This window comes from Rana temporaria, chromosome 4, assembly GCF_905171775.1.
Source record: "Rana temporaria chromosome 4, aRanTem1.1, whole genome shotgun sequence".
NCBI classification, from domain to species: Eukaryota; Metazoa; Chordata; class Amphibia; order Anura; family Ranidae; genus Rana; species Rana temporaria.
In genome coordinates, this window is record NC_053492.1 from 272,098,565 (window position 1) to 272,112,375 (window position 13,811).

Consider the following 13,811-nt stretch of genomic DNA (forward strand, 5'->3'; position numbering starts at 1 on the left):
GGGAATACATTAACCCCTTGATCGCCCCCTAGTGTTAACCCCTTCCCTGCCAGTCACATTTATAAAGTAATCAATGCATTTTTATAGCAGGGATCACTGTATAAATGTGAATGGTCCCAAAAATGTGTCAAAAGTGTCGGATGTGTCCGCCTCAATATTGCAGTCACGATAAAAATCATGGATCGCCGCCATTACTAGTAAAAAATAAATAATAATAAAAATGCTATAAATCTATCCCCTATTTTGTAGACCCTATAATTTTTACGCAAACCAATCAATATACGCTTATTGCGATTTTTTTTTACCAAAAATATGTAGAAAAATACGTATCGGCCTAAACTGAGGAAACATTTTTTTTTTCAATGGATATTTATTATAGCAAAAAGTAAAAAATATTGTGTTTTTTTTTTTTCAAACTTGTCCCTCTTCAAATACCACCAAAAGAAAGCTCTATTTGTGGGGAAAAAATGATAAAACATGTATTTGGGTACAGTGTTGCATGACCGCGCAATTGTTATTCAAAATGTAACAGCGCTGAAAGCTGAAAATTGGTCTGGGCAGGAAGGGGGTGAAAGTGCCCTGTAGGCAAGTGGTTAAATTTGTCTATTTGATTGACGGGCCGACCAGCCCATCAGATCTCTCTGTTTCTATTCTATTTCCTCTGTATTTAAGACTGCCAGGTTTGCCAGCCAATCATGGTCTGATAAAGAAGCTGTAGCTTTGAAATGCATTACCATTCCTTGCCACTGTCAATAATCACATTTCCTGTTCCTGTACAGTCACCACCAGCTGCTTTTCGTTTCCTGCTTCCTGGTTTTCAGCCTTCTCTGCATCCCCGTAAGATCACACCAGTGCCCCAGGCTGCAAAGGGAAAACAGGACCCTAAATAGGACGTTTATAAGACTCCAGGACTAGCGATTTTCACCACATACTGAACTCATCTAACTTAACCTGTGAGTTACTACTTGTTTTTATTAAATATATGATTTATACTGCACTCAGTCTGGCACCCTTCTGTTCTTATTTCTACACAGAGCCCATCGCTTCACTCTAAGGGAGCTGCCTCCAGGTGCTAATCATTCAAGATCTCGGATCATTTATGGACACGGGGCCAGATTCAGAAAGACTTACGACAGGCGTATCAGTAGATACACCGTCGTAAGTCCTAATCTGAGCCCGCGCAAATTTAAGCGTATGCTCATAATGAGATACGCTTAAATGTTTCTAAGATACGACCGGCGTAAGGCACTTACACCGTTGTATCTTAGATGCATATTTACGCTGGCCGCTAGGTGGCGTTCCTGTTGTTAAATATGCAAATGAGCAAATACGCCGATTCACAAACGTACGCCAGGCCACCGTATCTGTTTACGTCGTTTGCGTAAGACTTACGGCTGGCGTAACGTTACCCCTGCTATAGTGAGGCGCAGCCAATGTTAAGTATGGACGTCGGGACAGACGTAAGTTACGTCGTTTGCGTAAGTCGATTCACGCATTGACAATTAGCGATGTGATTTGGAGCATGCACACTGGGATTCAGTCGTGGCCGGCGCATGCGCAGTTCGCTTGGCGCGGGGACGCGCTTGATTTAAATGATACACGCCCCCTACCCGCCGAATTTGAATTCCGCCAGGTGATTTGCGCTACGCGGCCTCAACTTTGCAGGCAAGTGCTTTGTGAATAAAGCACTTGCCTGAAAAACTTGCGGCGGCGTAACGTAAATGACATACGTTACGCCAGCAGAAAGATCCACTGATCTTTCTGAATCTGGCCCAATATGTTTTAAACAAATGTTTTAATATTATGTGTGCTTACACACACATTGTATGAATACCTATATTCCAGTTGCTATATACTTTTATGTTTCATGTCTAGCGCCGCTGTTCACCCCGTTTTTCTTTTTTTTTAACTACCCGCATAGTTTATATGTATTTTCTATATACTGTATGATTGTTCAGGAAGTTAGACCTCTGTTACCTCAGTAATGCATGTCTTCTATTCAGCTAACATTTATTTACACACCCTAATTTCACCCCCTTCCCGCGCCCTTTTGTACTGTGGAGTTTATTAACTATATGTGCAACAGATTTAGTAACGCATGTTAGCTTTGGGATTTTTGTTTGAAGAATTGCATGACTGCATAATGGTGCTTTTTAAATATCTGCTTGTAGTTCACCTTTAAAAATATTATAAGCATATAAAACAAAGCATTAAAGGCGTCAGTAAATTCTACATACAGTGTTTTCTACTACAGAATGTGTTGGGAGCTCATTAGTTAATGCCCAGGCGCTGTAACTGTGGAAAAAAGGGTGTACTTTTATAATGTCATAACTGATTGGCTAGGTTCCCAGTACAATTCAGTTGGGCAGAGGAATAAAACTCACTTTGGTTGCAACATGACATGTTTGCTGTACATACAAATCAAGGCATGAAAAAAGAAGTGTAAGCAGAAAGGTGAGTCTTGTCATTTTATGCTGGTGTATGTGTATATACAGTATCTCACAAAAGTGAGTACACCCCTCATGTTTTTTGGAAATATTTTGTTATAGCTTTTCATGTGACAACACTGAAGAAATTACACTTTGCTACAATGTAAAGTAGTGAGTGTAGAGCCTGTATAACAGTGTAAATTTGCTGCCCCCTCAAAATAACTCAACACACAACCATTAATGTCTGAACAGCTGGGAACAAAAGTGAATACACCCCTAAGTGAAAATGTCCAAATTGGCCCCAAAGTGTCAATATTTTGTGTGGCCATCATTATTTTTCAGCACTGCCTTAACCCTCTTGGGTATGGAGTTCAACATAGCTTCACAGGTTGCCACTGGAGTCCTCTTCCACTCCTCCATGACGACATCACGGAGCTGGTGAATTCCATTTGAGGAAGCCCGACATATGCTCAATAGGGTTTAGGTCTGGAGACCTGCTTGGCCAGTCTATCACCTTTACCCTCAAGTTCTTTAGCAAGGCAGTGGCCGTCTTGGAGGTGTGTTTGGGGTCATTATCATATAATTATCTTAGAATACTGCCCTGTGGCCCAGTCTCTGAAGGGAGGGGCTCATGCTCTGCTTCAGTATGTCACAGTACATGTTGGCATTCATGGTTCCCTCAGTGAACTGTAGCTCCCCAGTTGTGGCAGCACTCATGTAGCCACAGATCATGACACTCCCACCACCATGCTTGACTGTAGGCAAGACACACTTGTTTTTGTACTTCTCACCTGGTTGCCACCACACACGCTTGACACCATCTGAACCATATACGTTTATATTGGTTTCATTGGACCACAGGACATGGTTCCAGTAATTCGGTCTACTTCAGCAAACTGTTTGCAGTCTTTCTTGTGCATCATCTTTAGAAGAGGCTTCCTTCTGGGACCACAGCCATGCAGACCAATTTTATACAGTGTGCGGCGTACGGTCTGAGCAGGCTGGCCCCCCACTCCTTCAACCTCTGCAGCAATGCTGGCAGCACTCATACATCTATTTCCCAAAGACAACCTCTGGATATGATGCTGAGCACGTGCACTGAACTTCTTTGGTCGACCATGGAAAGGCCTGTTCAGAGTGGAACCTGTCCTCTAAGGCTGCTTTCACACTGAGGCACTTTGCAGGCACTATTGCGCTAACAAAATAGCACCTGCAATGCGCCCTAAAAGAGCCGCTCCTCCTTGGTATACCCAAAAGCAAAACAGAGGCGACAGAATGTAGGCTGCCCTGGGTACCAAAGGTACCCACGATTGGACCCGATCGAAAATGTTTGAGGTGTGTGCTTTACCCCTCCAATCCCATCCGGATCCCGTTCCTGCTGGACCCAAAACTTCCTCTTACCATTAAAAGTTCCAAAAACATCCAAAAACATTAGTCTGTTTTGAGCCAGCAGAAACAAAATCACAATAAAGGGACCAAAAGGCCCTGATTTCCTCATCCCTCACAAAAGGGTTGTACATGTGGACCACGACCAGTAAACGCTGCTTGCTCTCAGCGCAATAAAAGGTAATGCCCTCAAGCAACGGGTCGCCCTTTTTCTCCGCCTGCCGCAACCAACATGTTTGCATATCAGCCTTATTCCAAAAGGTGACGTCATAAACACCAGTGGAAGGAAAGCACTGAACGCAGAAAATAGTCTCTTGAGCCATGCCCAATAGTTCCTCGATTACGCGCTTCTGCACATAGTGCAGGCCAACATCATCCCTTTTTTTCCTCCACAACAGACAGCCGAACTGTATTAAGCGCATCAGGTGCTAACACCATGTTGACCTATGGTCTACCCCACATTCCACAAAGGAAAGGTGAGTAGGGGGGATTGCAACTCGTTGCCTGGGGACTAAGCCGTAGGCCAATAGCAGCAAGGGGGGCCCTCCGAAAAGGGACGCTCCCTCCAAGGCCGACCCTTGGGTACCCCAGGCACCTCTTAACCAAGAATCAGGCAGTCAAGACTACACTTGATCTCACCTGGGCCTGATCTCAACCCAGCACTGTGCATGTGCATGTCTGTCTCTCTGCCTCCTCACAAGGCAGATTGATAGATTTGATTGCTGTCAATCAGATTATGTGACTGGGGGGCAGGGCGGAACTATAATGTCTGTCAATAGACGCAGACAGAGCAACTCAGAAGTGAGCCTGCACGAGTGCCACCATAGCCTCTTTCTCGGGGGGGACAAATCAAGAGTGCTGGCCAGGGACCCCAGAAGAGGAGGATTGAGACATGTTTAAAGTGACAGTGGCTGTGAGGGAGAAGATTTCCTGTCTGTTGTCACAGGAGGGGGTGCTTGGAGAGTGAGGGGGAGGGCTGCTGGAACATGTTACACCAGGTGTTGGCAACCCCTGGCACGCTGCCACATTCATGACGGTGTGCAAAGGAAGCCTGGGACATACATTTGCCATACATTAACCAAGCTGGCCGACAACTGCTGCTGGTTACACAGCCTGGCTGGGACCTTGATGTCTCCAAAAGGAACCCTCAGGTTTCTCTTCTGTGTGCCTCTCTCTCATTCTCTCTCTGCCACAGGGGATGAGCCCCCAGCCCAGGAGTCTAATGCAGAGGGTTGGACCCTGGAACTCTGCACTCCCAGGCCTAAACAATTATACACTTTCCAGCCACCTACTAGACACACCTCTCCAGGGATTGGTCAGTCTCCCAAATATTCAGCCTGCCTGTTCTGCTCTCCTAAAACAATCAAACCAAGGTCCACTGATTACAGAGGAGCTAACCAAATTTGCCTAATAGTCCACCCTAAGCTAAGAGGGTGCAACATCAGTATACAACATCCATACCTGGAATTCCTCTTTAAATTCATTTCTCTTTGCCTAAATTTACTTAAAAAATTAAGAATAAGCACACGTGATATTACTTACCTTCAGCACGTGTGTACCTTATGTTGTGTTTCTCCCCCGATACCACCCCATCCCCACCACCTTATGTATCGGTGCAACTGGGGTTAATGGAACTAAAGGAGCAGTGAAAGGCACTAATCAAGAGTATCAGAGTATGTCCTCTTAGTTCCTCCATTCATTCAAGCCATACTGCAGATTCTATGAATGAATCAGAATATATGAATGGCGTGGATAGAACTTTCAATCATCTACCCATCATCCATTCATAGATTGTATTTCATTCATAGAATCTGTAGTACCGGATGGTGCTTGGCAGAAAGGGCCGGCTTAATTGGTCACTCTTAATGAGTGCCTGTTACAGATCTTTGTTCTATTAACCCTTGCCACCATAGTCTACTGGTGCAGCAGAGCACCAGAGGAAAAGGAATTGGGCTTAACAAAGACATGACAGCACACGGGACATGGAAGTTTCCTGTCATGCACCCTACATGGATGTCAGCAGCAGGTGTGTCCGTGCAGCCACTGCATCCCAATTGACAGCAATAGGACTGCCTGCATGGGGATACCTGTGTGGGTTAAACACAGCCCACCATGGGGGTATGCTGGTGTATGTCCCGTGTGAATGAGGCATTTGTCTCTTCAAGGTCTCCCTCTCCCCCTAAATCACAGCAGTGTAGGGATCAGAAGGGAGGAAAAAGCTGATCTGTTCACAGCAGCGTGAAAATCTCATTTATTTGTCCCACCAGTCCCTCCTTTACAGGCAGGGAGAGAGTGCAATGATTCATAGGACTTGTAGTTTCATATAACTTTGTGAACTACAATCCCAGATGGCACTGCCAGAAGAAAACAGGAAGTAGGAAGATAACCTTTGAATACATTTCTCCAAAATAACTCAAACGTGGGATACCAGAACACAGGGGTAAGCTAATTTTACAAAAAAGAAAGATTTTGCACATTAAGAATGTCATCTGTGTTAGGCATGATAGCTGAAGGAATTCAATTTTTAGAGCTAAAGGTGAATTGCATCAAAGAATGTGCATTTAATATTGGGCTCGCCAATACCCCACCTATTGATTTCTTTGTCTGTTTTTTTTTTTTTTACAGATAGCATTGCTAACAATGGCTGCAATTACATCTGTACCACGTGGCAATAATTTGTACTGTTATAAAGGATTCTGTTTTTTAAAAGACATGATGCCACCAGAGTATATAGACTCCCTACAGGATTTTAAAATAAGAGATGATGATATTTTCTTGATTACATATCCAAAATCAGGTGAGTTTAACATTGCTTGCAATGAGAAATTCTAAAAATGAATTCAGAATTAGTCAAGCACAATTCTTTGATAGATAAGTGGGAACTGCACATAAGAGTAGACTGTTGAAAGTACATTCTTTTTAATATTATTATTATAAATGATCACCCCCCACCCCCCCGAGCCATACCAGGCCGCATGCCCTCAACATGGGGGGGTGGGTGCTTTGGGACAGGCCATGTTGATGGGGACAAGGGCCTCTTCCCGACAACCCTAGCCGTTGGTTGTCAGGGTTTGCGGTCGGAGAGCTTATCGGAATCCGGGAGCTCCCTTTAACAAGGGGGCCCCCAAATCCCAGCCCCCCACCCTAGGTGAATGAGTATGTGGTACATCGTACCCCTACCCATTCACCTGGAAGAAAAAATGTAAAAAAAAACACTCTACACAGGTTTTAAAAGTCATTTATTAGGCAGCTCCGGGGGTCTTCTTCCAACTTCGGGGGTCTCTTCTTCTGCTCTCCGGTGCCTTCTTCCTTCTCCGGGCTTCTCCACTATCTTCTTGCTGCTCTTTTACTATTGGGGGCCCGGTCTTCCGCAAAGTCTTCTTTCCTCTTCTCCGGTGTCCTTCTGCCGGGCTTCTCCGCTATCTTTTTGCAGCTCTTTTTCTAGCAGGGGCCCGGTCTTCCACAAAGTCTTCTTCGCCCCCTGCCCCAAAGCACCCACGACCCATGTTGAGGGCATGCAGCCTGGTACAGTTCAGGAGGGGGGCGCTCGCTCGCCCCCATCCCCTTTCCTGACCAACCGTACTGCGTGCTCAGATAAGGGTCTGGTATGGATTTTTCGGCATAGGGGGTACCCTTAAAATCCATATCAGACCTAAGGGCCTGGTATGCTCTTGGAGGGGAACCCATGCTGGTTTTTTATTTAAAATTTGGCGTGGAGTACCCCTCAAGATTCATACCATACACAGTGCCTGGTATTAGCAGGAATCCAAGTCGGATCCCAATTCAATATCGTGCCGTGGCTAAACGCAACCGCAGCTAATCACACTGTACAAATGCAGCTGATCACTGTGCCTGAAGTCTTAAATTTCAGCAGAAAATAAACATGCTTTTAACTGCGGCAGAACAGCCATCCGTGTGAAAGATGCCTTACATTACAATTCAATACAGGAGGAATCAGAGGGCCCTGCTCGTTAGAGCTTACAATTTAGGAATTGTATGCTCTTTATTACCATCTCTACCTGTATTGTGAAAGCCAGCCCTGTCTAAAACCTAGTTCACACTGTGAGTTTTGTTTCTTTCATCCCAGTGGGCTGATCGAAAAAAAAAAAAAAACTGAAGAGCTCGGGAGGAGATCCTGTACGAACAATCCGATGTTAGTACAGCGATCTCACCCACTGAGCTATTGTGTTCTGACAGGGTGACTGCCCCCCCAGAACACACTGGTCAGCCATTGACTGAGAGCGCTGATCGTAGACCTTTTTTGGTCATGCTCCTTTCAACATAAGCATATCATTTGGCCAGCTTCTGTCGGACCGGCTGCCGGACACACGGGCGATACTGCCCAATATCAAAAGGGAAAAAAAGTGCGCTTATCTAGTGCAATATACAGCTGCAAACTCAAAATGTTTATACAAACAAAAATTAACATAGAAAAAGGTGGAGTCGCGCTAAATAATATGTGATAAATGATGTCTTATCCAATCATAAGGGACAAAAATAAATATAAAAATGTCCAATAATGAAAACAATGAAGAAGAAAGTTCATATATATAAAAAAATGTGGTATATATAAAAAAATTGTGGTATAGCAGATAATGTGATCAGTTCAGTGAGAAATCAGATTCAAAAACAGCTATCCAAAAAAGTAAAAGAAAATCTGGATCAGAGGATAAACCACGGACATGGATCACAACTTCCTGGTATTACTGACCCTTACCAGATAGGACGATCCAAATGGATCAAGCCAAGCAATTAGCCATACACCTGGGCTGCACAGGGAATCGGAATCTTGAAGCGATCCTCCCAATGGTCCTCCAGCAGAGTATCCAGGGAAAAGCAAATGAACTAAAATAGTGTGATACTGTATGGAGCACTTGCATGTATCATCCCCCAGTGACTGGCAAACTAACAGTGTGACACATACAAACCACCACCACCACAGTACACACTGATCCTTACCAGAGCCCTGGAAATAACATTCGCAGACAGTATATGTAGTGTGTGCAGCAGATGAAAGCTTTCCACAGAGCGATCCTCAGACAAGTAATCAGGCGATATACGAGCATGTAGAAGAGAACTCACAATAGTGTAACATCGTTTAGACGTTTAATCAATAAAAAAGTAATGCACTTACAGCATAAGAGATAAAAAACAGCATAAAAGTTCCGGCCGGTAACAGAACGAGTATCCTCACTAGCGGTGACGTCAGTACGCCTCCTCCCAACGTTTCGTCCAATCAGACTTGTTCACGGGATGTGAGGAGGCGTCCTGTGTCACCGCATTAAATACACAACAGCGGGCGGAGCAAGCAATGGACACATGTCCCAAATGACTGGCCGTCCGCCATCTTGGTTGAGGAAAAACTTAAGGGAAACCAAGAAATAAACACAAAAGAGTCTGGAGATACCACGAGACCTACGGACATGAAGAAAAAACGTCAAACTAATGACTTATATCCGTATTCAGGCCTCAAATAAGCACAGGATCCAGAAATGACCAAAATAATTTTATTAATTAATATAGTAACAAATCATAAAGCCAGCGAGGTGGAAATAAACCACTAGCCGGAATGGATAAAAGCTTAGGTGATAGATCATCCAACGGACTATTAATCCATATTAGACCACCCATATATGATCGCATAGGCAATACAGCAACAAAAAATAAAAAATAAAAAATAATAATTAAAGACAAACATTGTCAAAATAAAAAATGTCACGTTGGTAATCATTGAATAATTATCTCACCAAGGCTGTATAATAGAAAAAATTGATTAAAAAATTAAAAATAATCAGAATTGTATTGTGGATGTGTGCACTAATCATATATATAGGCACCCATATATTAAAAAAGTTAATGGCGATTCTCTGGCAACTGTATGTTTGCTCTGTTTATTTTATTTCAATAAAAAACTCTTTTGTTAAAAAAAAAAAAAGTTAATGGCGAGCAAGTCATGGAGACACATGTCCATAGTGCTATAGACGGTCCATCATCAAGGTCAAATCCAAAGCCTTGATATAAATACAGAATAATAATCAATAAAAGTATATAACAAGGTATCCATTAACAAACAGCTAGCGCCATCAGATATTCATATAAAATACATCACATAGAATAAACCACTAATACAGTATCCAAGTGGATAGTGCCTACAACCCAAGTGTTATAGTGAACTTATCAAAACAGTGTGTATGGCCCTTTAGGCCTTGTTCACGCCATGTGCTGAGAAGTGAGTTTTTTATCTGCATATTTTCTGCAAAGGCACGAGGAAAACAATTGTTGGGGTTAAAGCTGCTCCAATGGACCAAAACTTTTACAGTCCACTGAGACTAAAGTTATTAAACATATGTGTACAGTCCTCGAGGTACACTTTTCACTATGCACCCAGATTGATCGAATCTTGTACGATATGCTCCTAATCACCACTGTGACAAATAATGCACACTCTCGGTGAAGACCCGCCACCAGGTATCAAAGCCGCTTACCAGACAGGGCAAGCTCAGTTTGCAGTCGGCTATAGCCCAGCCGCGATCTTTAAAGTTGTAGTGAACCCACAGGTTACAGATTCCTGGAACTGGCTTCCTTCACTTCCACAAGCTCCACCAAATGGTCATGTGTAAACAGAGAGGATGCAACATAGCGTAACTCTGCATAACATATTTTATTAAAAAAAGTAAGTTGTACTTACAAAAACACAGATAAAACCAGTCATGTAAAAATTGCCAGCCGGCAAGCGAACGGAGCCCTTCCTCCTCGGCGTGGTGACATCACTACACGTCCTCCCAGACACGTTTCGTCATAAGACAGACGTTTTCAATGGGATAGGGCGTAGCAGTGAATCACCTTATTTATAGATCCAGACCTCGTTGTGAGATGCAAGACAGCAGCAACGAAGACACCATGTTGACTATGGGCAAAAATGCCAACACCACACGGAAAGTTAGCTAAACGAATGGTGCATCGTCCTAACTAAAAAAACTAAACTATGTAGCGGACAGGCAATTTCGCTGACGGGGCTCGAGAAGTTTGAAAATAATATTAAAAACCATTGTATAGATTCGAAATATCATCCTAAACCCATAAAAAGTTATTCCATGTGTATGGATTATAGCATAAGACCTCCAAACAGTGACACCTACTGGATTGATTGATAATATCCACACGGGAGGTCAATGCACTGACTAAAATGTAAGCATTTCTATATTTCATGTGATTGATACCAGTCAATCTCGTGAAATTATCTTTAGATAAATAACTATTAACTTAGTCCTTTTATTCTTAAAACCCACACAAGAGTTCTCCAAACTGAGATACACTCTATGGGCTAGCTTCACATAGATCAGCGGATCTTTAGATCCACGTGATCTATGTGATTTAAGATCCGCTGCCGCAAGTTTGAGAGGCAAGTGGGTAATTCACAAACCACTTACCTCCAAACTTGCGGTGGCGGATCGTAAAACCCCCGGCGGAATTCAAATTCCGCGGCTAGGGGGAGTGTACTATTTAAATCAGGTGCGTCCCCACACCGATTTAAATGAGCATGCGCCGTCCGCGAAATTTCCCGCCGTGCATTGCTACCATTGACGTCGCTAGGACGTCAGTGGTTTCGGCGTGAGCGTAACTTGCGACGAGCGGGTTTCTGAATCGGCGTACGCAAAAAAAAATTGACGCGGGAACAACGGCTATACTTAACATTGGCTGCGCCTCATAGAAGCAGGGGTAAGTATACGCCGGGAAATCCGCTACGTAAACGTCGTAACAACACTGCGTCGGGCCCGCGTACGTTCGTGAATTGGCGTATCTCGCTGATTTACATATTATTCAGCGTAAATCAGCGAGAACGCCCCCGGCGGCCATTTTTAAAATGCAGTTAAGATCCGACGGTGTAACACAGTTACACCTGTCGGATCTTAGGCATATCTTTGCGTAACTGATTCTGTGAATCAGTCGCATAGATACGACCGGCCTATCAGTCAGAGATACGACGGCGTATCAGGAGATACACCGTCGTATCTCTCTCTGAATCTGGCCCTATATGTGAATAAACCGTAAAAAATGTATTACCCATAGGGAGGAATTATTCAAACCCTCACTAGGGAATATGAAAAATTAACATACTAAATGTCATTAATTGTGTGTGCAAACCCGTCTTTTAAATAAAAGACAGTTTATTACTATATAGATATAGCTGTGAGGGTGAATGTACATAGTCTATGAGAGAAGTATTTTACCCTTCTTAAATTCCTAAAAAGTGAGCTAATTCATTCAAAAGCTTAAAAATAGATTTTTTGGCTGGAGCTACACTTAAAAAATGTACCTGTTCCAAATAACAAACAGGTTCAACTTAAGAACAAACCTACAGTCCCTATCTTGTTTGTAGCCTGGGGAACACCTGTATACGGCTGTTCAGAGTATATAGCGGCTGGGGGCCCCACACATGTCTTTATTTTTTTTGGGCCGATGCGCCTTATTCCCTTGATCCTTTTGACAAGGAAGTTGTTTTTTTTGGTGGCTGTAACCTCGGCAAGGAGAGTATCAAAATTGGCAGCTTTCTCATGTAAAGAGCCATACTTAATTATTCATAAAGTGTTGCGTCCTCACCCAACCTTTCTGCCTAAGGAAGTGTCCAGTTTTCATCTGAACCAAGATGTCTCCCTGCCTTCCTTTTTTCCAGATCCTCGTTCTCCGGAGGAACAATTGTTACATTCTCTCGATCTGGTGAGAGCTGTTAGGCTCTACGTGAAGTTGAAAGCTCAGATACGGAAAACTGATGCTTTGTTTGTGCTGCCAGAGGGGCCCAGGAAAGGGCAGGCAGCATCGAAATCCACTATTTTAAAGTGGATTCATCAGGTTATAATTAAGGCTTATGGTTTGAAAAGAAGGGTTCTGCCTTTTCAAGTTAGAGCGCACTCTACCAGAGCAGTAAGTGCTTCATGGGTGGTGCATCACTAATGCACTAACTACAGCACTTATGGGCACTGATGAGGCGGCACTTATGGGCACTGATGAGGCGGCACTTATGGGCACTGATTAGGTCGTGTTGATGAGGAGGCACTATTATGACACACTTATGGGCACTGATAGGTGGCACTGATGAGCACTAATAGGTGGCACTGATAGGCAGCACTGGTGGGCACTGATAGGCAGCACTGGTGGGCACTGATAGGTGGCACTGGTGGGCACTGATAGGTGGCACTGGTGGGCGATACTGATGGGCATTGGATGTCAGCACTGATAGCCAGAACTGACTGGCCTCACTAATGGGCACTGATTGGTGGCACTTGTGGGCACTGGTGGGAACTGATTGCTGGAACTGGTGGGTACTGGTGAGCACAGATTGCACTGATTTCTGTCACTTCTGGTGCTATATTGTTATACTGATGAGTGCCCTAATTACTTGTGTAGATGTCCCCCTGCGAGCAGATGCCTCTGATTGCCTTTCCACGCCACACACTCTGTCAGTGTGAGGCGAGGAGAGCCATTTACCGGCATCTCCGTGTTTACATGTGTAGCGCCTGGTTACTTCAAAGTACTGGTGCTATTTAAATTTAGAGGGAGATCAGAGTGTTAATTGAACTCTGATCCAGTTAATGTGTTTACATTTGGGTCTCTGTCTCAGCTTGGCTGTGGGCTTATTCTGTTGTTGCTGGGGTGCCCCATGACAGTAGGTGGCAGCAGTGGAGTCAAGGTTTGGGTGCTCTTCCCCAGCAGCCAATCATAAGGGTTGAGCCTCGCTGTGCATGCTGGGGGAGGGTATTTATGGGCAGATGCCATTGGTTCTGGGTCTTCTTCTTCGAGTGCGGCACCCACCTTTAGGGTGAATGCACCACGGCGACCCGGCGTTATGGCCTACTGGGCCGGGGTGTGCTTGCCACACGGTGTTCCTGGTTCCGGGACCATGTTGGTGCGAAACATTTGAGCTGTGGCAGGGAGCCCAGTGGTCGACTGGGTTCCCAATCCTGAAGATTCCAAGCGAGATAGCTGTTCGGTGGGGAG

General features: G+C 44.2%; 1 protein-coding gene across 3 annotated transcripts in view; it reads left to right on the forward strand.

The window, feature by feature from the left end:
- The first annotated feature begins 764 nt into the window (after positions 1–764).
- The window catches only part of LOC120937242 (amine sulfotransferase-like), a 57,080-nt gene continuing 44,033 nt past the window's right edge, over positions 765–13,811 (forward strand). The window contains exons 1-2 of one of the 3 annotated variants that reach the window (XM_040350291.1): positions 765–953; positions 6,441–6,612. In XM_040350291.1, coding sequence (XP_040206225.1) covers positions 6,456–6,612 — 157 coding nt within the window. In that variant the 5' untranslated portion in view covers positions 765–953; positions 6,441–6,455. Of the gene's footprint in view, positions 954–2,354; positions 2,455–6,140; positions 6,256–6,440; positions 6,613–13,811 lie in introns of those variants that run through there. The other 2 variants (XM_040350288.1, XM_040350290.1) reach the window with 2 other exon arrangements.